General features: G+C 40.2%; 1 protein-coding gene across 1 annotated transcript; it reads left to right on the top strand.

The window, feature by feature from the left end:
- The first annotated feature begins 8,142 nt into the window (after positions 1-8,142).
- Positions 8,143-25,664, top strand: pld3 (phospholipase D family member 3). The gene is made up of 12 exons (XM_074641159.1): positions 8,143-8,320; positions 15,736-15,834; positions 17,728-17,775; positions 17,928-18,085; positions 19,295-19,475; positions 19,577-19,694; positions 20,838-20,965; positions 22,202-22,399; positions 22,839-22,978; positions 23,308-23,473; positions 23,605-23,704; positions 23,831-25,664. The coding sequence occupies exons 2-12, from the start codon at positions 15,808-15,810 to the stop codon at positions 24,016-24,018; spliced, it is 1,452 nt and encodes a 483-aa protein (XP_074497260.1). The 5' UTR covers positions 8,143-8,320; positions 15,736-15,807; the 3' UTR covers positions 24,019-25,664.
- Positions 25,665-26,308: the final 644 nt, after the last annotated feature.

Below are 26,308 nucleotides of genomic sequence, written 5' to 3'. Positions count from 1 at the left end.
TAATAACTATGAGTAAGAGCAGCACCGTAGTATTTATAAGAAGTAGCAGCAACACTAGCAGCAGTAGTGCAGCTGTGGTTATTGATTTCAAAGTGGGAAATTCCTTCCCCTTACCGTAAGTGATGCAACACACCGACCAATCAGAGCGCTGATCGTTGCAGCTGAAATCACCGTTATGATATCCAGGTTCACTTTGCAAAATGAGTTTCAACCCTCCAGATATTCAATAATAAATCTTCAGCTTAAACAATATGACAATTTTTTATTGATTATTTGGACTCCTCAAATCGAGTGAGCTGGAATGTATGTGAAGGCGATTCATATTGATCCCAGTGACTGTCGGGGAGAGAAGTTTAGAGAGCGCTGATAAGAACCCCCCGATACTGACCTAAAACAGGTTGCCATGACAACCAATAACACCTTTAACCCTCAGCACTTTAGCTTCACTTCCTCATTCTACACAGCGAGAGCGACGTGAGATTTACATCAGTGTAAGAGTTAATTGTAATGAGCATTACAACCTTCATGTCTCTCTATTTGGTGATGCTGTATGACTCATTGGATCCGTCTCTCTGGTTGTCATGTCTGACGTGAGATAACTGGTTCAGGTAACTTCATTTCATTTCAAACCAAAGTGCAGGTTGTTATTTGAAACCCCTCAGTGGCCAAATCTTGTTTGTCCAAACCGCAAGAATCTTCACCTTCTTAAAGAGCTTGGCTCCCACAGTCTGTTTTTCTTGTGTCTTAGCTGAACAAAAGCACGCTTTAAACACAACAATGCAGAGGAAATCCTTCGCATTCACGGTCAGGGTGTAAAGTTTAGGGTCAAAGCTTTAAACTAATGAGGATATAAAGATATAGCTCAGGATGCACCACCTCCCTCTTCTTCTCTCTCCCCCCTCTTCCCACACACAGACCTGGTTCGACCGGACTGGGTAATCAGTTACCTGCTCTATCTGACCTGCACTACCCACGTAGCCTGCACACACACACACACACACACACACACACACACACACAGCCCCCAAAGTCCACTTAAAAACTCAGGCCATGTCCACACTAATGTGGATAAAAGCTTTTTAGGTCTCAAAGTTATTGTCAGATTGTGTAATAAAAACAGACCAACTGTGGAGTGTGGGCCGTGCAAATCAAGACTCTGAAAAATGAATCTTGATAATCAGACGTGTCGACATTTGTGGCTAAAACGCAGAACATAATAATTACTTTTTAATTAAACTTTAAATACTGACTTGCAGTCTACAATACATTTCCGCTGCAGATGTGTGCACATAGGGTGAGATCGTATTAAAGTGGCGATCTCAAAGATTTTCATTTGAAAAAATGTCTGTTAAGTCAACAATCTATCGCCAAATGAGGCAACACAATTGAGCCTATATGTCCCACTGAAAGTATTTCAATATTCATATATGTGCAGTATTATGAACTGTGTCTGTGGTGACGTTCCCAGAAAAAAATGCTGTAGTATACTCACAAAAAGTGGAACTATTGATGCCTTCAATTGGGGATTGTGTTTACCATGTTTACGAGATGAGTCATGTGGTATTCACGACCTCGTAAGTTGAAAGTTTCTGAAAGCTCCAAGTTCACGACCTGTGATGTGTTTGTTGACGTTGTCATAAATGGCAGAGGCCTGGAAGTTAATTTTTCGGTGCATAATAAGTTAATATATTGTAATTTTAGTCGTATATTGTTTTTCTTCTTGTTGTTAGCCTCTGTGGCTCCTAGACGCCGACAGTAACGTTAATATTGCCGTTGCTTAGCAGCGATGTTCTTCACGACTTAAACACTTGAACGCCAAGCATATTGTGTACACGACTTCCCATGTTGTAAACACAAGCTCACGAGTTTCATTTGAAGGCACCATATACACACAATTCTGAAAACTTTAAGCTCATGCACATAAAAATATTATTTTCCTATTCAATTTCTAGGTTCATGTATCAATAACAAGACTCCAGACTGCTAAACTCTGAGCACAATCCCATTGTTTTCACTCAAATAGAAATTATGAATCAACCAGAACTAAAATCTGAAGGATTGCCTTTTTAAAACCGTTGTTTTTCTTGTCCACATTACAACACAAGATCAACATGTTCAACCGAAAACAGAGATTTAGAGATTGCTTTCAGAATGCTTTTATTCATGTAAATGTGTCAGACACACTCTGTCTCAGCAAAACTAAACAGTCACATTCTAGATCGTTTATCAACCCCAACATTACTAATTACCTGTAGCTATACCGGAACTGCGTTGACTTTACTGCCGCGCTCCACCTCCTAACTGAGGAGCGGTCCCGATGAAGACCTGATGCCTGACGGCCACTACTGCGTCCGAACTGCCCGATCGACATGCTTACGACAGTAAGAGATATTTTGCAACGAAGAATAGGACAAAAACTCGACACAGGAAGTGTTTCAAACAACACATCATCATCATTTTAAGAGCGTAACTATGGCCCCCACAACTTCGTCTTTGACCCCCAGATCATGCAGTATCTGGACAGTATCTGTCAGCCTTCACCTGTGGCTGAACAGCCTGTTCTCTTGCTCAGCCGTCTCACCATTGTCACCCACATACCTCCCCCACACTCCCCCGCCCCCGGACCTGGTCACCGAGTCCAGCTCAGTCCCACACGGGGTGAAGGGTGAACAGAACAAACTGGCTTACGGTCAAAATCAATTTCTTGTCATTTTATTTATTCTCTAATTTATCCACAGATGTTTTGTGTCAGCGTGTAGGTCCAGTCTAGAGTCTAGAGTCCAGGAGCATATAGCGTTCATACAAATCAACTATATAAAAAATAGTTATAAGGAGAGGAGACTTTAATGAAAGAGTTGTTTTTTAGTTTGTTTAATGTTGTATTTATTTTGAGTTTGAACTGTCAGAGGTGGATGTAAAATGATATCTATAGAGAGAGAGTAATATTTGTTGATATGCCAACACATATTCATAACAACGTAGCAGAGGTATGTCTAGTTTTCACTCAGTTCATAAAAGGTTATCACCTGTCAGGAGTTGAGCAACTTGAAGGAATGTTTTGTTGTGGCACGCTGCGCTGGGAGAGCTAGGTGTGGTCCAGGTGGTGTGTCTGTGTGTGTGTGCGTGTGTGTGTGTGTTTGTGTGTGTGTGCGTTCCTACATATGCCTGTTTGTGAGGACACATTTTCAATTTTTAGACCTTGAGAGTGAAGACATTTGTTCTGGTCCTAACTTTTTCTAAGAGCTGTTTGAGAGTTAGGACTTGATTTTAGGGTTTATGGTTAGAATTAGATTTAAGTTAAGGTTTGGTTTGTACTGTAGTTGTGATCAGTGAGGTTAGTGTTAGGGGCTAAGAGGACACAACCTGCCTCTCCACCCAGCCTGTTAACAAGTCAGTCAGTCAGTCAGTTGGGTGGTGACTGGTTTGCAGCAGTGTTTCCACTTCCTTCTCTACATCCTTTAACTGCACAGATCCTGGTGTGCGTGCGTGCATGCGTGAGTGCGTGCGTGTGTGTGTGCGAGCGTACGGGCGTGCTTGTGTGTGACAGAGAGAGAACATGCTAGAGAGCAGCAGATCAATAGCGACTAATGAAGCTCAGTGCTCAGCAGGACGGCGTGAGTCAGTTAGGTCCAACCTGTGACCGTCTTTTAGCTCCGTTAAGAGAGAAACTGTTGTTTATTCAACAGCATGGCTTCTAAAACCACAAAACTGTCCCCAGAGGATCTTTGGTCCTTTGCATTCTGGGACAAAGAGACTATTTTAATGAACCTGGATCAGAACATGTTCCTTCAAAAAAGAAAGTTGCAGAATCTCCTAAAGCAGGGGTCGGCAACCTGCAGCTCTTTAGCTCCTCTCCAGTGGCTCCCTGTGGATTTTTAAACATGGAAATGAATAAATGTTTTTTGTTTACATTTTAATTTTAATTTATCATTGTTGTAGGTCTAATGTACGACGGTACGACGGTACGACGGTACGACTGTACGATGGAGTATTAGGGCCACATCAAGAATAAAGTCATAATATTACAAGAATAAAGTCAAAGGTTTACGAGAAAAAGGTGGTAATATTATGAGAATAAAGTCATAAGTTTATGGAAAAAAAGTCGTAGTATTATGAGAATAAAGTCATAATATTATAAAGTAGTAATTTTACGTGTTATTTTCTTTTTTTTTCGTAAAGTTATGGTTTTATACTCATAATATTATGACATTTTTTCTCGTAAAGTTACGACTTTATTCTCGGAATATTACGACTTTTTTCTCGTAAAGTTAAGACTTTATTCTCATAATATTATTACTTTTTTTCTTGTAAAGTTATGACTTTATTTTTGTAATATTCCGACTTTTTTTCATAAAGTTATGACTTTATTCTGGAAATCTCAGATGTTTTTTCCCTCAATGTGTGGCCCTAATACTCCGCAGTACATTGTCTCTTTGGCCCTCACTGCATTAGACTTATATACTAAATACTTAGACTATAAACTGTGTTACCTTCATCACAATGCTCAAATGTTTTGCAGCTCCAGACAGATTCTTTTTTTTTTTTTTTTGCATAAAATGGCTCTTTTGATAGTAGAGGCTGCTGACCCTGGTCTAGAGGAACACAGGAAAAATAGAGGGAATTCATTATTTGTTTTGCAGGCAAGTAAGAGAAATCAGGCCGATTAATCAATTACTTAAACAGCCTATAAAATATCAGAAAATAGTGAAAAATACCCACCGCACTTTCTGAAAGCCACGGTGGCATTTTTGCTTGAAAAATTACTGAAATGATTTATTGATTATTAGAATCGTTGTTGATTATTTATCTGTCGATTTCATCTAAACATTTCAGCCATAAATTTAAGATTATTTTAATTATTAATTAATCTGTTTATTATTATTTATTATTTTACTTTGGGAAAATGGCAGCCCAAGGACCCAGAGCCCAGGTGAACAGTCCCAACTGTCCAAAATCTAAATGTATTCAGTTTACAATTACATAAAACAGAGAAAGCGCAGCAGCTCTTTACGTTTAAGAAGCTGGAACCAGATTAAGTTTGACATTTTTCCTTCATAAATGACTTAAATGATGGATCGATTCTAGATATTGTTAATACAATTTGTGTTTTTCAATTACAAATTGTTTCAGCGTTAGTAATGTGTAAACTTGGTCTTATTGTTTTACCAGAGGGTTGATAGAAGCTTAAGTTTATTTATGAAAATCACCAAAATTATAATTTGGAGATATTTAAAATATGTGATAAGTTGTCATATTTTTCCCCATTTTTTAAGTTGATTTTTAGTTTACAATACTATAAAATAGAATATTACACAGGAAAGAGTGAATGCACTGCTGAAGAAATGTGACGTCATAATACTCCACACCTAGTTCCATGGAATTTGAGTCTCTCTGATGTTCCCGTTAAGAATTTGCGTTGTGTTGCTGTCTGATGACAGAGCTACTATAAAACTACTATGGTGACGTCAGTGTTTTTATGGCCCACGCAGCCATAAATAGCCGACTAAACCTTTGAGAGACTCTTCACTGAATAAAATACATAAACAAAAAAAAACAGGTGGGTTGTTATTTGCATGATCTCACACATCTCTACACTCAGGTGAAAAACAAGAATAGAAACATTTATTTTGATTTAGTTTTATTTAGTATTACACAGAAGCCATTTCAGGATTCTGACCCACTAAGATAAGACTGATAAGAATCATATATAGTGGATTAAACTGGATTCCCCTTAGTGAATCACATCATTGCACAGCAGTGAAGAGGGGACTTCTAACAGAAATGGAAATACAATTCAAGCACTTGAAGGTAACTGCGAGAATGTCGTTGGAGAATCAGTTACCCAAAATGCAAAGGGGAAAGTCATTTGGGTAAAACGGCGTCTTTAAGCAGAACTATAGTGAGTAAAAAAACAAACAGGAAGCGTTGTTAGCAGTGAAGAGCAGAGGCCCAGTTGAGTTCAGGTAGCTGCTGCTGGGTGACTCACTGGGTTCAACCCTGACGCAGTAACACAGGGACACAAACACACCCACTCTGGGAAAATGGACCTCCATGAGGAAAATAACCTTTATGGTGCGTTAGTCCACTATCAGCCCACTCTGGGTGATTCAGAAAGTTGAGAAATAAAAGAAAAAAGTAGTGATGTTGTTGTACATGATGAGTAAATGATGAACGGATTTAAACTATGATGGTGCAAGATGAAAACTGACTCATTTAACGTCATTACTCAACTTACAAACAGCAAATAAATCTCATTTTCATTTAGCTTCTGTTCACTTTTTATAATTCAAAACATTTACAAACATTAGGGCTAACATTCAAAGTGGACAATTAATTACTAAAAGACAAATAACTGTTTACGAGAAGTGAGAAATGAATTTGTTAAATGATTGTAGGTGACTGAATAAGAAGCATCACTAACTACTGTAGGTGAGGACGGAAGGGATCTCTGCTGCGGAAGTGAAGCACGTCAGCTTTTTATAACCTCGCCATAACTCGGCCCAAGGTGTTGTAAAAGAATAAAACTGTCTGGGATATTCTGGGATATGGTCTCCATGGTTACACACACATGCACACATACACATGACACGCACCTTAAAGTGGAAATAAACACTTAAAAGTATCCTTATCATATACCGGTATATATATACAGTATGTGTGTGTGGTAATCTTGGAATTCTTTCAGTCTGGCTCTTTCTCTCTTATCAAACGGCCGGTTTCACCACTAACAAAAGGAAACATGTCCCTTCACCACACCTTTTATGAAGCCATATATTCAGAGTTACATATTTATCATCATGTTTTTAATGGATATTCCTGGTGGCTCTGTGTTGTGAGCTGTTGGAGGAAATAAACTACACTGTGTCTCTCTTCTAACTGATTAACATCTCTCTCTCTCTCTCTCTCTCTCTCTCTCTCTCTGCTGTCTCCATTTCCAACCATCACTGAAGAAGTCTGTATTTCTGCACTGTGGCGCCCCCTGTTGAGGTTCAATCATCACACCTGTGGCTTCAGTTAGGGCTCTTCTCATTTCCTATGTTGTACACCCTCGATTCCTTTCCTCGCCTCCTCCCCTCGTGTCATAGTCCCTAGACAGGAGATAGGAGGAGAGAGGATGAGGAGACGAGGAGGCATAAAATAGAGAAATGAGAAGAGTGATTAGAGTTACACTTTGAGTTTGTTGACACTTTCAAACTCACAATAAAAGGAAGTTTCCAGTAGAATTGATATATGTGGATGTGGATGTGAACTGCATGTATCTATTGTCCCTGATCTTTCATTATATGTTACAGTAAATGTGGACACAAAGGGTTTCTCAGTAACAGAAACAGAAAAGGAGTTTTGTTGAATTACTACACTTTGTCTATTTGCATCTGTAGGTTTCTCCTACTTGTAATAGAAAAGTTATTGTCTTAAAGGTCCCATATTGTAAAAAGTGAGATTTTCAGGTCTTTTACATTATAAAGCAGGTTTAAGTGCTATATAAGTACTGTTAAACTATCAAAACGCTCAATATACAGAGAAATACACACAGCCCGTATTCAGAAATTGTGCGTTTGAAACAAGCCGTAAGGATTTCTGTCCATTTGTGATGTCACAAATATACAATATTTAGAACATTACACGGTTTTAAACGTAAACATTCTAAATGTGTCCCAGATTATTTCCTGTTGCAGTGTATGTGAATGACATCAGTTGACATCAGGAAGTAAACATGGAACCAAACTGTTGCCTAGCAGCACAATTCCATTGCAATTCTGTTGCAATTCTGTTGAAATGCACTAAAACGGAGCGTTTCAGACAGAGGGTAAATACAGGTATATTCAGAGAGACAGTATGAGGAAAATAAAGTTTTTTTTTAACATTACAGCATGTAAACATGTTCTAGCAGAAACACAAAATACAAGTATGAACCTGAAAATGAGCACGATATGGGACCTTTAATATAAGTAATCAACTGGGATAGTTTCATGGTATTTAAAACATTCACCTGTAATATCTCCCCTTAATTAAATGTGCTTTGTGTCTCTATCATGGATAAACGGCGTCATCTAGTGGTTAAAACTGAGAACTGCACTACTGTAACTTGCCTGATTACGTCACACGGAAAGCTCTTCTCTGATTGGCTGTCCGGCTGTGATCACATGACTCATATCTCACTGTCTCACTGTGTGTTTCCAGATCGGTACTTTAACAGCTTATTCTCTGTTATTTGTGTATTTAACAATGAAACAACAACCTGAAATGTGATTGTGTGTGAAGAACAGACGTGGGAGTGGTTATATGCTGGATTTTAATTCACCTGGACTCATAATAACAGGTGAGTTGACTGTTTTATACAGCTGGAAGTGAGTTGTTGTTGTTGTTTTGCGACTCTGTTTGTGTTACCAAAGCTGGTAAGTTAACGGTTTATTAATGGACATTATGCTACTGTTAAAGACTTAACAGTGTCCTTAATTGCTTCTTATGAAACCTAAAGTGTTTTTAAGAACTTAAACTCTTTGTTACTCTCCAAAGTGACCCACATTAGCTGTTTTTAGCCTTCTACTAGCTCTCTCAGTGTTACTGTATGTCCTCTCTCTGTGTTACTGTATGTACTCTCTCTGTGTTACTGTCCTCTCTCTGTGTTACTGTATGTACTCTCTCTGTGTTACTGTATGTACTCTCTCTGTGTTACTGTCCTCTCTCTGTGTTACTGTATGTACTCTCTCTGTGTTACTGTCCTCTCTCTGTGTTACTGTATGTACTCTCTCTGTGTTACTGTCCTCTCTCTGTGTTACTGTCCTCTCTCTGTGTTACTGTATGTACTCTCTCTGTGTTACTGTATGTCCTCTCTCTGTGTTACTGTATGTACTCTCTCTGTGTTACTGTATGTACTCTCTCTGTGTTACTGTATGTCCTCTCTCTGTGTTACTGTATGTCCTCTCTCAGTGTTACTGTATGTCCTCTCTCTGTGTTACTGTATGTCCTCTCTCTGAGTTACTGTATGTCCTCTCAGTGTTACTGTATGTCCTCTCTGTGTTACTGTATGCCCTCTCAGTGTTACTGTATGTCCTCTCTCTGTCTCTCTCTGTGTTACTGTATGTCCTCTCTCTGTGTTACTGTATGTCCTCTCTGTGTTACTGTATGTCCTCTCTCTGTGTTACTGTATGTCCTCTCTCTGTGTTACTGTCCTCTCTCTGTGTTACTGTATGTCCTCTCTCTGTGTTACTGTCCTCTCTGTGTTACTGTATGTCCTCTCTCTGTGTTACTGTCCTCTCTCTGTGTTACTGTATGTCCTCTCTGAGTTACTGTATGTCCTCTCTGAGTTACTGTATGTCCTCTCTCTGTGTTACTGTATGTCCTCTCTCTGTGTTACTGTCCTCTCTGTGTTACTGTATGTCCTCTCTCTGTGTTACTGTCCTCTCTCTGTGTTACTGTATGTCCTCTCTCTGAGTTACTGTATGTCCTCTCTCTGTGTTACTGTCCTCTCTCTGTGTTACTGTCCTCTCTCTGAGTTACTGTATGTCCTCTCTCTGTGTTACTGTATGTCCTCTCTCTGTGTTACTGTCCTCTCTCTGTGTTACTGTATGTCCTCTCTCTGTGTTACTGTATGTCCTCTCTGTGTTACTGTCCTCTCTCTGTGTTACTATATGTCCTCTCTCTGTGTTACTGTATGTCCTCTCTCTGAGTTACTGTATGTCCTCTCTCTGTGTTACTGTATGTCCTCTCTGAGTTACTGTATGTCCTCTCTGAGTTACTGTATGTCCTCTCTCTGTGTTACTGTATGTCCTCTCTCTGTGTTACTGTCCTCTCTGTGTTACTGTATGTCCTCTCTCTGTGTTACTGTCCTCTCTCTGTGTTACTGTATGTCCTCTCTCTGTGTTACTGTATGTCCTCTCTCTGTGTTACTGTATGTCCTCTCTCTGTGTTACTGTATGTCCTCTCTCTGTGTTACTGTATGTATGGAATGTGGCCCACACATGAAACTTGCACTTGAGTGTATTGTAGTTCTTAGTTTTACCACGAGATGGAGCTACTGCCTTCAACAAGGCAGATTCCCTGCAAAACACAATTAATCAAAGAAAAGGTTTGCCACTGATGACCAAAAATGGCAGAACCAAAGAAACGCAAGATAGCAAGTGAGTGCAGACAATTTCAGACACGTGGGAAAATGAATATTTTTTCATAGAGGTCAAGGGGAAGTGTGTCTGTTTGATTTGCAATGAAACTGTTGCAGTGACGAAAGAGTATAATGTACGAAGACACTACGAAACCAAACATCAGACCTACACGTCCTACACTGGTGTTGAGCGAGAAGAGAAAGTAAAGCTAATGGCAGCTAGCCTGCTAGCTCAACAACAGTATTGTTTCCGTGCTAACAAAACACAAGAAAATGCTACAATAGCTAGCTACGAAGTAGCTCAACTCATAGCGCGACACGGGAAACCTTTCTCAGATGGGGACTTCATAAAACAGTGGCTGTTTTCGAAACCGCATACTGCATACTACTGAGGAGCGCAGTATACAGTACATACTGTATACTGCGCTCCTCAGTAGTATGCAGTATGCAGTACATACTGTATACTGCGCTCCTCAGTAGTATGCAGTATACAGTACATACTGTATACTGCGCTCCTCAGTAGTATGCAGTATACAGTACATACTGTATACTGCGTTCCTCAGTAGTATGCAGTATGCAGTACATACTGTATACTGCGCTCCTCAGTAGTATGCAGTATGCAGTACATACTGTATACTGCGCTCCTCAGTAGTATGCAGTATACAGTACATACTGTATACTGCGTTCCTCAGTAGTATGCAGTATGCAGTACATACTGTATACTGCGTTCCTCAGTAGTATGCAGTATGCAGTACATACTGTATACTGCGCTCCTCAGTAGTATGCAGTATGCAGTACATACTGTATACTGCGCTCCTCAGTAGTATGCAGTATGCAGTACATACTGTATACTGCGCTCCTCAGTAGTATGCAGTATACAGTACATACTGTATACTGCGTTCCTCAGTAGTATGCAGTATGCAGTACATACTGTATACTGCGTTCCTCAGTAGTATGCAGTATGTGACAGTTAAAGTGATGTATTTGTATGCTAGACGAGGCTTAAGCCTTCAAACCAGCTCTTAAAGCACAGGACAAAAAAACTAACTTGTACCACTATTACAATATTATCAAAAAATACAACTTTGATTTTGTTGTTTATGTTATGTTTGTTTACTTTATAAGATACTGCAGGTTTAAACTATTTATTCTGACAGCTCATAAAGAAGTCCGACAAACAGGATCATCAACGAGGAGAGACGGGAAATATAAAACATTCATCCACAACGTTTACTTTACTCAAACTGCTTTTTCAGTTACAGCAAAAGGACTGATCTCCCTCCAGATATTAGAGACATGTTAAAAAAGTGTCATGTTGTGTCATCAGGAACCTCTCTGCCCCGTCAGAAGCTGCTCTTTCCCTCTCCTCTCCTCTTCTCTCTCCTCTTCTCTCTCCTCTCCTCTCCTCTCCTCCTCTCCTCTTCTCTCTCCTCTTCCTCTCCTCTTCCTCTCCTCTCATCTTCCCTCTCCTCTCCTCTCCTCTCCTCTTCTCTCTCCTCTTCCTCTTCTCTCTCCTCTTCCTCTTCTCTCTCCTCTTCCTCTCCTCTCCTCTCCTCTCCTCTTCTCTCTCCTCTCCTCTTCTCTCTCCTCTCCTCTTCTCTCTCCTCTTCCTCTCCTCTCCTCTCCTCTCCTCTTCTCTCTCCTCTTCCTCTCCTCTCATCTTCTCTCTCCTCTTCCTCTCCTCTCATCTTCTCTCTCCTCTTCTCTCTCCTCTCCTCTTCTCTCTCCTCTCCTCTTCCTCTCCTCTCCTCTTCTCTCTCCTCTCCTCTTCCTCTCCTCTCCTCTTCCTCTCCTCTTCCTCTCCTCTCATCTTCCTCTCCTCTTCCTCTCCTCTCCTCTTCTCTCTCCTCTCCTCTTCCTCTCCTCTCCTCTTCTCTCTCCTCTTCCTCTCCTCTCATCTTCCCTCGCCACTCTGCTGCTCTGTAGCCGCTCTGTGAGCGTCACTGGCCGGCTCTCCAGCGAGCTACGCCCGCGGGTGATTGTGGAGCTTTTTAACTCGAAAAAAGGCAAATAAACACAGGTTCCTGTTAATTTATAATGGACATCTGTGTTGGGATATTTAAACAAACTATCCATCAACAAGGAAATCAAAGCCTCTCGTCTACAGACCGGTCTCTAGAGAGCTCCAGCAGCTCATAGCGGTCTCTAAGCGTGACTACCCGGCTTGCTGGCAGCGACCCGGGCAGGCGCTCGCTGGCTGTCACGGTATTCTGTGGAGCTTCTAAACTCCGACAACGGTGGAACAAATGTTCGATTCGCCATCTAACTTCGTAAAACTGCCGATATTAATAATCTACACAGTTGATTTCTCGCCTCAAAAACGTTCAGAAGTGAATTTAGTGTTGAAATGGCTACAGAAAACGTAAAAAAAGAGCAGCTTCTGGATGCTGTTTTTATACCCGCAGCCTGTGCTGTTCCGCCGCTTTGCATTGTGGGATACAGTAGGCGAGATAGACTGGTCCGATGCAGACTGGAGAATTTTTCCAAATCAGTACGGTTTTATTTTATTCCCTGAGATCAGAAATTGATCCGTTTTTGAAAGAGAAGGACCGACCTCTTCATGAACTGAGTGACCCTGTATGGTTGGCAGACCTGGCATTTCTAGTTGATCTTACTGGTCATGTCAACACACTGAACAAGAGCCTGCAAGGCAAAGACCAGCTTGTGCCACAACTTTACGCACACATGAAAGCATTCTGTGTGAAGCTTCGTCTCTTTGAGACACAGCTACGTAACTTCAATGTTGCGCACTTCCCCACGCTGTCCGAAGTCAAAGTTGCTTTTCCAGAGGTCAACCTTTCTGCTAAAAAGGGAAAATATGTGTCTGTCATCACATCTCTCATGACAGAATTCAGTCAGCGCTTCCAAGATTTTTCTGCCATTGAGAAAGAAATCCAGCTGTTCTCGACTCCCTTCCTGATGGATGCAGAAGAAGTCGAAGAGAGTCTGCAATTAGAGCTCATCGAAATGCAGTGTGATGATTCTCTGAAGAATCAGCATCAGCTTCTCCCCCTACCCGACTTCTACCTCTGATGAGTCTGTTCGGCTCAACATACATATGTGAGCAAACATTTTCTCTGTTAACTCTGAACAAAAGCAGACTGAGAACCAAAATGACCGACAGCCATCTCTGTGATGTCCTCCGCATCTCAACCACCAAACTTACTCCCGACCTGCCAGCCATCCTTCAGTCCAAAGCGCAGCATCACTGCTCCCACTAAGTGCAGCGCTGTTCCCATTATAGGTGAGTTAAAATATATTACACAGTATTCATGTGTTCACAAGCCTAATTACTTCATAAATTCAGTCAATTAAAGTTGATAACATTTCATCAAAAACGTTAGTTGATTTGTTAACAACCCCAATAACTTATTATTAATATACCCATCCCCTTTTCCCCTTATTGTCTCCCTGTATACAGGGCTGTGAAAGGGGATCACCATCCTGACTAAGAAGCAATCTCAGGCTGCTGTTTTGAGAATGAGCTGCCAACCCTTTTTGTAACAAAATAAATGAAAACACATTAATGGAAAGTTCTGATGTAGGATTTTTTTTTCTTTAAGCATATTCAAATATCAAGCATAATTTACCTCATTTGATTAATTTTGTTAATTTTAAAACCCTAGAGGTGAGGGGATATACCTCACCTCTAGTGAGTGGCCCAGCCTTTCGTATATTTTTCTGTATGTGGCCCTCAGTGAAAAAAGTTTGGACATCCCTGCTGTATGTCCTCTCTCTGTGTTACTGTATGTCCTCTCTCTGTGTTACTGTATGTACTGTAACTGAGTTACTGCATGTCCTCTCTCTGTGTTACTGTATGTCCTCTCTCTGTGTTACTGTATGTCCTCTCTCTGTGTTACTGTATGTCCTCTCTCTGTGTTACTGTATGTCCTCTCTCTGTGTTACTGTATGTACTCTCTCTGTGTTACTGTCCTCTCTCTGTGTTACTGTATGTCCTCTCTCTGTGTTACTGTATGTCCTCTCTCTGTGTTACTGTATGTCCTCTCTCTGTGTTACTGTATGTCCTCTCTCTGTGTTACTGTATGTCCTCTCTCTGTGTTACTGTATGTCCTCTCTCTGTGTTACTGTATGTACTCTCTCTGTGTTACTGTATGTACTCTGAAGCTCACAAATGAGTGTGTTCCTTTTGTCTTCTTCTTTTGAGTGAGTAGTCTTCTGTGACTCACTCTCACTTCTACAACTTGAGCCAAAACTCTAGTCCCTCTCTCTAAGTTGTTTACTCTAATGTGATTTGTCCTTCTGCACAGATAACAGGCCTCCTCTGTCCTCTGCTACCAGTGGTCAAATAATACATGCATGAGTCAGACCTAAACGATCTGGCACACTTTGACAAAGACACTTAAAGCTTTTTTTATTTACTTTGATATATAGAGATAATAGAGATCATCTGCTCTATAAAGCTCAAAGCAAGGAGAGCAAAATGTACCAATGTTAAACAAGTGATACTGGAACATTTGTGTTATCTCTTGCAGGTTTATTCATTGAATCAAGATGTTTTTTTTCCTATGAGGCCTGAAAAATACCTTCCTTATCATATTCTTGATCCAACAAGAGCCTGTAGCTTCAGTTGTAGATATGAAATATGTCAGATTCAGACTCAGTTTCGGTATAAACCCAGCATTGTTTGGTTTCCAATATCACTCAGCTGTTTTTCTTTCTCATTTCTTCCCTTACTTACCTGTGCAGCATACACATTTTTGCACAAGCAGGAAATGTTTTGCAATCTTTGCATTCAGTTTACAGGAAAGCCAGTCACTTAAAAACAAAATATCATGCATGTAACGTAATGTACATGTTGAAGAGCGTGTTTCCTCCATGTGCAGCTCTTTTCTCAAACCAAACAGTCCAGTATATTGTATGTTTCTGTTCCAGCAGCTGTAATGAGTCACATGTTTCTGTGAGGAGACACCACGTCAGACATACTGAAGCTTCACTGAGTCAGCTTTCAGGCTTTCCCTACTTCCCCTCTCTTTTAAGCAATCAAACCTCATTAATCACGAGACCTGAGATGCCAGTAAACTGCTTTTTTTTTTTTTTTTATGTGGGGTGTTTTTTTGGTGCTCATGAGCTCGGCTCCCAGCAGCTCCGGCTCCCAGCAGCCCCGGCTCCCAGCAGCCCCGGCTCCCAGCAGTCCCGGCTTGTCAGCAGCTGGAGCCGTGTGTGGCTTTGTGCTAGAGATGAGCTGTGCCGGTTGTTCTCTGTCTGTGGTGTTGAAAACATCTAGAACCCTCTCTTTGTCACGTCTGTAAAGGTTAGGCAGAGGTGTGTTTGTAGAGGTGAAACAATGGTGTTTGAGATTGCTGTGTTGTTTCATAGCTATGGAGTTAAAGCAAACACATTTATTAGTATCTCTCAACAGAAACTCTGTAGATTCCCCCTTTTCCTAAATTATTCAATTGTCAAATTCACTTTATATGTTTCTTATAAACATGGTTGGTAAACATCAGTGTGTTGAATGCAGTTTATCGATGTCATACCAGGATCTCTGTGTAATGAATTTAGGATTTGTATGTCCTGCTGCCATTTCAAGCTGCAGCAGTATCGGGTCACTCACCACACATGAACATGTGATGTAACATTGCGTGTTTTGTTCCTCTTGTTTGGTCTCACAGCTGCGGAGCATCATCTGACCAGAGCTGAAACTACTGATATCCATTAAATCAGATGTCATTCTGTGTTTGACAATGAAGACGGACGTTCCTTACAACCAGGTAAGCTGCTTTTCAGATGGAGTTGATAAACAGAAAGTAGATTTTGAATGATTTCCATTTTTTGATTATTTGTTTAAATTAGTTATCAAGTCAAAATACCAAACATTTACCAGGTAAAGCTTCTCTTATGTGGAGATTCATTTGTTCACACTTTAGAAGTCTAATTGATCACCTGGGACGTTTTTATCTGTCATATTTCACTTGTGACTCTTGTAACTTGAGACTGGCATCTTTATTTTGACAGTGGACCTCATGCATGAAGCCATATACAAACAGATTTCCTCTTATGTTTGTTCGTATCCATGATTTGTTCTTATTTTGTTAGTTCCTCTTGACTTCTGGGATACACCAATGTGTTCTTATTTATGTTCCTCTCTGAGGTTAGAGGGAACATTGTACGAGTGATCGAGAACACTCTTAAGAAAAACACATCTTGTTTTCACATCCACTAATTGTTTGTCCAACGCAAGGAAGCATGAGTTTTAAATTTGAGGAACATCAAAAAAACAATCAAATTTATATTATTAAATATATATATTTAAAGTAATTAAAATTATTTGATTATTAAATGTGTGGGCTAAAAAAATACCATTGGTCCATTGATGCCAATTAAGACTATAAAAACCCTTGAATGATATCACATGCGTTCATCTTCTGAATAACTTACATGCTGCTCTTAGATGCTTTTTGATTTTCCTGTAACACCAGTACTGACGCTCTGGACAATCATACTTTATTTAAGTTTATTTAACAGTACCTCAGTTTCACTACTACTGTTGTAGAATTTCCAAATTCTGGATCAAATCAATCTATCGATCTATTGTTCGTTCCTTCCTTCATTCCTTCCTCCATTAAGGGGGCCTTACCTTTGCTAATAATGAACAATCGGCCACACGCCTCCAATTTGTGGTCAAGTTGGATTCATCTTTCAGCACACCGACACCAATCTGAGAGCAGATTTGGATTGCTAAGAACATTTGGTGCATCTGGAGTTGACTCTTGACTCTTATTTGTAACAGAAAATTAAGAGAATATTGCTGCGTGAGGCCCATTGTGTGCCGTAGAAATTTAATATAATTGATGCAGCCCTGTTAATCTCTACTGTATTTTTAGACTATGTGGTATGAGAAAATGCTTTCTGTTAAATTCAGTGAGCTTGTTACTCACATCAGAACCGTGGAGTTTCCCCATAATAATCATCCCGAGTCAGCTCTGAATCACATCTCCATTTCATATTTCCATTTTATACTCACTCTTCTTTAAAAAAAGAAATCCATTGTCATCAACAGAGTTAATATTATTAACAAATTATACAATTAGTTTCACACATTTATGGCTGCAGATGGTTTTACCCACAGAAAACTCAACTGTGGAAGAATTCAGGAAATCATCCTCCATTAAAGTTTCAGTTCAACCAAATCACAAAAACCACAGGTGAAGAGTGAAAGTGTCTCGGGCGCCTGGGTTAGCTCGGTTGGTAGAGCGGGCGTCCATGTATCAAGGCTTGGTCCTGACCGCGGCGGCCCGGGTTCGAATCCGGCCTGTGGCCCTTTACGCATCCACTCTCTCTCTCCCCCCTTTCCAAGACTCTATCCACTGTCCTCTCAATAAAAATGGAAAATGCCCCCAAAAAAATAACTTAAAAAAAAAAAAAAAAAAGAGTGAAAGTGTCTCCCTGCTTGGCCATGATATTCACTTTAATAGTAGTTTATATAGTAGTAAAGCACCAATAATCCCAACAACAAACCGTTCTGCTGCTGCTCATTCATGGGTCGCAAACATGGAGTTCCCAATAACAAAATGATCTCATGTTGCGAATTTGGTGAGGTTGAAATTAAAATCCTCAAAATAGTATATACTCATTGTGTTAATGTGTTCTTCTGATGCCTACAGCTGGACGTGGAGAGGAGGAGACAAGAATCCAACAGGAAAGCATATGAGGTACGTTACAGAAACACACACACTTTATAAAACACCAAATGACTTAAGCACTAAACCAAATAAGTCAAACAGAATCCATCACAGTCGTCACATCTCACAAATAAATACACACATCCGGAGATAAATATGATTTACACCCCCACCCCCTCCAGTATTCCAGATGTGTGTTAGCTCTGGCCACCGTGGCCACTGTGCTGCTGGCCGCCACGGCGCTCTATAACCTCCTGACACCGAGGGTTCCCTCCTCCCATCCCGGCCCGAGCAGCAGCCTCCGTCTGCCCGAGGGAGAGTCCTGCTCAGACCCCTGCAAGTAAGCAAAACACCTGCACACACACAGACACAATCATTTACTAAGCCTTCATGTTTGAAACTGTGTATCATACCAGCTGTTTTAATAGCTGTCACATAATGTAAACACTATTCAGTACTGATAATCTGAGAGCAAACTCTAAAGATGTGAAGAGATAGTGTACCTCTGATTCTGCAGCTTGTTGCACATTTCTTCGTCAACAGTTTGCTCAGTTGTGATTGAACTGTGGTTTAAAAGTCAAGCTTGACAGTTTATTCGATCCACAACAAGCAAGTGGACCTTTTTTTTAAGAACTGTGGGTAAGGTGTGTACTGAGTGGGACATTTTACAATTGAAAAATAAACTTGACAAGCTATATAATAGTCTATTTGCCAAACTATAGAGCCCTATTGTAAACCCTGGAATGTTTCCACTTGTATTATAAACCCTCCTCTCTTTGTTTGAGGATATTATTTAGCCGTAGTCATATTATTCTAGTTTGGTGTGGTACTTGCCTTAGTTACCTCCAATACCCAATTGTGAGTCACCTCAGAGTGTAAGGGTGTGGAAATTAAAATGTACATGTTTGGCATAGTTTGGATAACTGTGTTCATAAATATCCTGCAATTTATAACAGAGTTGATGCTATTTCAATTATCTCAAATACAGAAGTTATCTGCCCAATCCAATCCTTCTAAATTGAATGAAACTTCACCAAAATTGGCACAACGTGGGATGAAATACGGCCACTTCTGGTTTAAACAACCATTTATTTATTTTGACAATATCAGAAATGGATTCAGCGTCATCAATATCCCCAGAAGCACTCCAATACTCAAAGCAGTTGCTGAAATATCGTCCATATATGTGATTATGCTAATTATACAAGTTGCACAACATATGCAAGTTAGCATCCGGCAGTTTCTAAATGCTGGGGACCCATATTGAACATTTCTAACATAAAACTTTAAGGTACTCAACATTTCCGGGTTCTCGTTGCTGGCAAGTAGACTATGAAGTTGTTTCCAAATGACCTCAAACATGTAACACATCTTTGGCATTTCTGTACTAAAATATCTTTTTACTCATCAGCTGACATGTCATATAATAATTTATCTGCGATAAACTAATCTCAACCTGGTCAGTTTATCAATCAAGCTCTACTCTATAGACTGAACCAGGAGTCCAGATATTATTAATCATGATCTCTGCCCCCCCGCCTCCGCTCAGGATCGTTCTGGTGGAGAGCATCCCTGAAGGCCTGGAGTTTAAGTCCAGCACCACTAACCCCTCCATCTACCAGGCGTGGGTCAATCTGATGTCCGAGGCTCGCAGCAGCGTCGACATCGCCTCCTTCTACTGGTCGCTCACTAACCAAGACACTGGCACTCACGAGCCAACAGCCGATCAGGTCAGCTGGAGCTGTGGAAAGCAGACGGGATGAGATTAATAATGGACGAGTCAAAGAATAACATCTACAACGTTAAATGTATTTTGTTGCTGTGTTCACAGGGTGAGACGGTTCTGAAGACACTAGCTGAACTTTCAGGGAGGTTGTCTGTTCGTATCGCGGTGAGCACACCACAGGGGAGTAAACCACAAGCAGACCTCAGACTGCTCAACGACTCAGGTGAGCCGCCGACTGTCTCTAACTTTGTACCAGCGAGTGTCAGATGTGATGTTTGGCTTAATATTGACTTTATATTAAGCCTGTGTCTGCAGAGATCATTAATATTCTAGTTTGTTTCACTTTTTGGCATTTTTCTGTCATGTGAGAGCTGACAGTGTAGAGAGACAGAAAACATGGGGAGAGAGAGGAGTATGACGGCCGGAATTGGTGACAGTATGTTGTCCAATTGAATGATTTTGATTATAAAAAATAAAATGTATGAAGAGTTTTGTCTGATGTAATGCACATTTTGTTGCATTAAACATCAATTTGATTAAATTTATATAAAATATTTCAATGCCACAAAGATATTATTTTTATTTTGTTTATTTTAATGCAATATTTACTTTGTTTCTAATGTTTTCATATTTATTTTACATCTCTTTTGGTTCAAGTGTGGAAAATAGTCTCAAACTAGTGGTTAAAATGAAACAATGCTTTATGAGTAAAGCTACACTGGGGATCAATTCATTATGAACACTTATTTACACTATTTATTGTTGTTTTTTCTACATTAAATAGGTAAATGCCTCTGTTAACCCAAAAATAATTTAATTATTTAAACTTTTTGCTGTGAGAAACACTGATTCTTTTAAATTTCTGTCTACATGTTAGATATGGAGTCTCAGCCTCTGCCCAAAACATCAATATTAAAATTAATTTCTTTTGGCTCTGTACTATGAAGCAGAATATTATTCAGGTCTGCTGTGCTTTACAGTTAATTCAACAGTTATTCACCTAGGGCTGCATGTATTAATCGATTAATTGTCATCTTTTAAATTAATCACCAACTATTTTGATAATCGATTAATCAGTTTGAGTTATTTTTTAAGAAAAAAAAGTCTCTGTAAACTGAATATCTTTGAGTTGTGGACAAAACAAGACATTTTATAGACCAAACATCTATTCGATTAATCGAGAAAATAAATCGACAGATTAAATCAACAATGAAAATAACCGTTAGTTGCAGCCCTATATTCACTGCTGTCAGTTTGTCTCTGGTCTCACTAACAAAGACAATCTTTTGAGCTCGTGAATAAAATCCTTCCGTGCATCATAACTGTTGTTTTTCAGCTGATAGTGAATATGTGATGTGTGTTTCAGGAGCTGACATCAGGACCGTTAACATGAGAAAGCTCACCACAGGCGTCCTCCACACAAAGTTCTGGGTTGTGGACAAGAAACACATTTACATCGGCAGCGCCAACATGGACTGGAGGTCCCTCACACAGGTACACACACACACACACACACAAACACACAAACACACACACACACACACATACAGGTTATCAGTCAGAATCACATGTGTTATCCTATTTGTGTGTTTTGGGGAATTTCTTACATGGTTTACTAGAATATGTTTGTTACTCTGTAGACAGCATCAGTGTTTCACACAGTAATCGTGGGAGGAAGTGGATAAGAAATGAAGTATTGTTTAGTCTTTAAACTCTGAATTCAGTATTAGTTTTAGTATTAGTATTAGTTTTAGTATTAGTATTAGTATTAGTATTATTCAGCGTTCCAGTCTGATAGAGGAGCCGAGGTGATATCTGCTAAACTGAATGAAAGGTTGTCATGGTAACCGATGCCATCAGAATTATGTTTCTTCTTCTTTTAAGAGGAAGTTCTTGTGTTGGCTCAAACTTTCCGTCACATGCCATGCTGAAAGAATTTAAACTTGCTTTAACACTGTCATGATCTCAAACCACATCTCAGTTTTAGCTTTCCCAATCATATGTTCAGTAATAATTTTGCTGAGTTGTCACTGCCATGAACATCCTGTTCTCTATTGTGTTTTTCCATTATGTCTTGTGGCTCTTGTGATCACAAATCTCATATGATTTCTTTCTTGTATGTTATATAATGTCCTTGTTAAGCACTTTGTGACTTATGTCTGTGAAAAGTGCTATATAAATAAATTAGGAGAGTGCACCAACATCTCATAAAACACTATTTTATTTAATCATTTCTGTAGAATTTAAGATCTCAGGAATTACTAGTTAAATGTCATTCAAAATAAGTTTAGAAAAGAAGAAGAAGAAAATATTGTCCTGATATAAAATAGGGCTGCACAATTAAGGAGCAATATTTGTTAAAGGTGAAATGTGTGTCAAAATAGCATTTTAAATTCAATATTGTGTTGTTACAGAGATGTCCTGGCCTACAAAAATCTAACCATAATCATTTTAATATGTTTTTCAATGAAAATGAGAATAATGATGTAAAAAATATCATTCCCTTTAATATCACAAATCATATCACAATTGCAAATATCAGTCAAAATAATCACAATTTGATATTTTCTCAAAATCGTGCAGCCCTAATATGAAGTAAATAAATCTCCACAAATTCTGTGGTTTTAGACATTTGTCATCTCTTACATTCTGACTCTTGTTTGTGTGAATATAAATCATTTGCACAGTGATATGATGCGAATGAGTTAATATTGTGCCGTTGGTGTGTAGGTGAAGGAGCTGGGCGTGGTGGTCTATAACTGCAGCTGCTTGGCTGCAGACCTGGGGAAGATCTTTGAGGCCTATTGGTTCATGGGAGAGAGTCAGTCCATCCCGTCACCTTGGCCCAGCAGCTTCTCCACCCTCTACAACAAGGACACGCCCCTCCAGTTGTCACTCAACAACACGCCGTCCAACGTCTACCTGTCGGTAAGATACATGCAGGGAGGGACGGATGAGAGATTTCTGTTTTTGTTTCAGTATATTAACAAGAAGAACCCTTTCTGTTAAAGAAAATAAAGAACATTGACGATTAGTTATGTCAACTCTCATAGAGTTACTTATTTGTTGTTGAAGTGGCAGCAAATCTACAAATACTTTACAAGATTTCCCTCCTCATTCTCTCTCTCTCTCTCTCTCTCTCTCTCTCTCTCTCTCTCTATCTCTCTCTCTCTCTCTCTCTCTCTCTCTCTCTCTCTCTCTCTCTCTCTCTCTCTCTCTCTCTCTCTCTCTCTCTCTCTCTCTCTCTCTCTCTCTCTCTATCTATTCTCTCTCTCTCTCTCTCTCTCTCTCTCTCTCTCTCTCTCTCTCTCTCTCTCTCTCTCTCTCTCTCTCTCTCTCTCTCTCTCTCTCTCTCTCTCTCTCTCAGAGTTCCCCTCCGTCCTTCTGTGCAGCCGGCAGGACTTCAGACATTCAGTCCATCCTCAGTGTGATGGAGGACGCCCAGAGCTTCATCTACATCGCTGTCATGAACTACCTGCCCACCATGGAGTTCTCTCATCCTAAAAGGTCCAGCTGTTCAGAGTCTGGTGAAACAGAACTACAGGGAGGAAAGTTTAGATAAGATAGAAGAGGCAGAGTTCAGTTTTATAGTTAGTGCAGCTCTTAGGAACTGCTGAAGGTCATTTTTAGCCATGCTAATATACCTGAAAACTAATGACATTCCCATTAGCCGCTGCTGTGCTTTGGATTTAGTGTGAATTAGCAAATGTTAGTATGCACGCCTAGTCTTATTCTCAGTTTCATTCCCTTGGAAGAATTGGGACACAACTTATTTGAATGGTTAATGTGATGTCCCATGTACTTACTGTATACTCTGCGTGTGGCACCCTCTGCAGGTACTGGGCCGACATCGACACCCAGCTGAGGCGAGTCGGGTACGAGAAGCAGATCAAAGTGCGTCTGCTGATCAGCTGCTGGGCCAGCACCCAACCCGTCATGTTTCCCTTCCTGAAGTCTCTGGCTTCAGTTTATGACCCCAAGAGCAAACTGGACATCCAGGTGGTACGTAGCTCTTCTGTGTTTCTGGTTTTGGTCATGTCTCCTCTGCCACTGAGAAAGGAGGTTGTACATGTTATGATGCATATTGTATAGTAAAAACAATAACCTGATGACCTGTCGTTCCCCTCATCCAGAGGCTGTTTGTGGTGCCTGCCAGCCCCAAACAGAAGGAGATTCCCTTTGCCAGAGTCAACCACAACAAGTACATGGTGACTGACAAGATAGCCTACATAGGTAAAGCTGCACAGACACTGCATAGTTAATCAATTATGAAAATAATATTAATCACATCTGATGAATCACCTGTCCAACCAGCGTGATGAATCGGCTAAAATATAATCTGTGTTTTTCTGTCTTCAGGTACGTCTAACTGGTCAGGTGACTACTTTGTGAACACAGCCGGCTCAGCATTGGTCGTCAACCAGACCGCATCACAGTCCCCGGAGCCAACCGTCCAATCACAGCTGAAGGCTGTGTTTGAGAGGGACTGGGAGTCCGACTACAGCACTCCTCTCACCCAGCACTCCAACCTCAAAGACTTGTGTTAGTTTCAACAGCTAATATTAGTTACAAACACCAGATCAGTGTGGACTCAACACATATTGCAGTGTTATACTGTAGTTACACATTTATTCAGTATTTAAAGTTTCATGCATTTTGCACTAGACAGCTGAAACAACACAAACGACCTCTCAGCTAAGCAGAGTTTCCCCATTTTCTGAGGTCCAACGGAAGATAGATGACCTCCAGTAAACCTCACAGCTTTAGTGCCAAACTCCTATTTCACCAAAGTAATGTGCCATCAAACCAGTAAACTGCAAAGTACTGACAGTCTTACACTGTCCAGGGTTGTTCAAGGGTGCCTTTTAATTTTAAGGCAATACTTATTATGCATCTCTCTGCTGTTTCTATCAAAGCTTGCCCTGGATTCAAACTACATGTATGGGTCATAAGCCAGGTAAATCTGCTGTAACATCGGAGCAGAATGCACTGCGACATGTTGCCACCGGCATTTACAAATGATGAGTTGTTTCTTTTAAAAAAACCTCCAACCGACTTCTTCGATTACCTCAAATTCAGTTAATCATGTGGTTTCCATCGTGTAGTGGCAGTAGCAGAAGGTAGTTTCAGCTTCTCAGTCACATCTCTTCATCACGTTCTCATCCCAACTCATCACATACTGACACTTTGTCAGTGACCCCTCGGCGTCACTTTTCAGTCGCAGTAAACACATGCTTAATGTTGTGAATTAAACAAAAACACTTAGTTTTAGGCAACAAAACCACTATAATTAGGTTTAGAAAAACAACATGGTTGGGATTAAACTATTATGTTTGTACGGTGAAAATGACACTGAACGTTGTGAAGGCGGGACACGAACGATCAGATGATTGTTGGACCTGTCCACCTCCCCTCCCGCCCGCCCAGCGTGTCTCTTTTGCTCTTTACACTACGCCACCACAGTCACTACTGGCACACTTTCCCTGAGTGTTTACTGTTGCCACAGATGGGTTTACATTGTAGTTAATAGAAAGCCCAGTGCGTCTCTTACTCAAGGGTGCCTTGTGCGGCGGTATTAAAACGCCGACGGCCGTGACAAAGCGTCGGTATTTGACGCCCTGGGAATGAGAACGGGCTGGTCTGTTTGATGATGAGACACAATGATGCTTTCAACTGGCTCCCATAGAACTCCATGTTAAGTGATCTATTGATTGATCACTTTCTAGTTTTAAAAAATCAATCACAGTGCATTTCTTTTCTACATCATCAGCCTCAGTGGGAGTTTTTATATCGCAGCTCACCTCAGGGAGTAGAGTCTTTTCTTAATTGATCATTTTAGTTTGCTGGAATAATGAATGTTCAAGCTGCTGTGCTGTGCCTGTAAATAAGATGCAGGCTTTTTAAATTACACTCTCGATCTTCACGACCATGTTTTTAAAATGAATTAATTTGTGTGTACAATAGATTGGAAGTTTGCAGCCGCAGTAAATGAAGATGAACTAATTTAATTTCCACTGTGTGGAGTGATTTGAAATGACCAATTAGTGAAGAGGTGGTTGTTATGGCAACTGTCCAAAGAAGCGTGTTTACTAGTAGCAGCATAAAAAAAGCTCTGAGGCAGTTATCGTGTACATGTCCTTCTCTCCTCCCTCTTTATAAAGAAATGACTCTCAATAAATGAATTTGAATCAAATCTGTTCCAGCCTCTTTAAACTTCTTCATGTGATAAACATATCTTCAATTATTTTAGAAGTGCTTGCTCAGGGCTGTGGATATATACGAATTATTTATATAAAAACAATAGACTTCATCCCACTCTTTATTGATTTGTTAGCAAACAGCCTCCGTATGACTTGTTAGACTGCTAGATCAGAGTCTCAGGCACCTCCACATGGTGGTACGATGTTAAAGAGACGGTTAAATTCACCATATACTCTCTGCCCTTCGTAAGTAGACAGGTTTTGATCGACTACAATATTTGTAGTTGATCAGTGCACTGAAGGGCAGCGAAAACTCCCACACAATCACACTTACTACTATTACTGTTTGTTTCATACTTATGTCTTATGTTTCAGATTGAACGACTTTCATAAAGTAAATGAGCTGCAGGATCGAAGCCAGGATTTTAGAAATGCTGAGGTCATGACTCCAAATTCCCTTTTTTTCCACACCCTTTATGAATGTCTAAATGCTGCTTTATACACTCCAGATGTGTGAATGCCAGAAATATGATTCTGGGGGAGAAATACTAAAACACCAAATTCCCAGAGTCAATACTAAGGTTGTGTTCCTAAAACTTCCAAAAAATATGTTGCATCTCGTCCTGACAGCTTCTTT

This window comes from Sebastes fasciatus, chromosome 7, assembly GCF_043250625.1.
Source record: "Sebastes fasciatus isolate fSebFas1 chromosome 7, fSebFas1.pri, whole genome shotgun sequence".
NCBI classification, from domain to species: domain Eukaryota; kingdom Metazoa; phylum Chordata; class Actinopteri; order Perciformes; family Sebastidae; genus Sebastes; species Sebastes fasciatus.
Note: the sequence above shows the minus strand (reverse complement) of the source record. Positions and strands in the feature narration are given on the sequence as shown.

What these genes read in the sequence shown, in the direction of transcription:
- pld3 (XM_074641159.1), top strand. Translation starts at nt 15,808, where the DNA reads ATGAAGACGGACGTTCCTTACAACCAG. An exon ending in CCAACAGGAAAGCATATGAG is followed by an intron (nt 17,776 to 17,927) that starts GTACGTTACAGA and finishes CACCCCCTCCAG; the next exon opens with TATTCCAGATGTGTGTTAGC. An exon ending in GCAAACTGGACATCCAGGTG is followed by an intron (nt 23,474 to 23,604) that starts GTACGTAGCTCT and finishes CCCCTCATCCAG; the next exon opens with AGGCTGTTTGTGGTGCCTGC.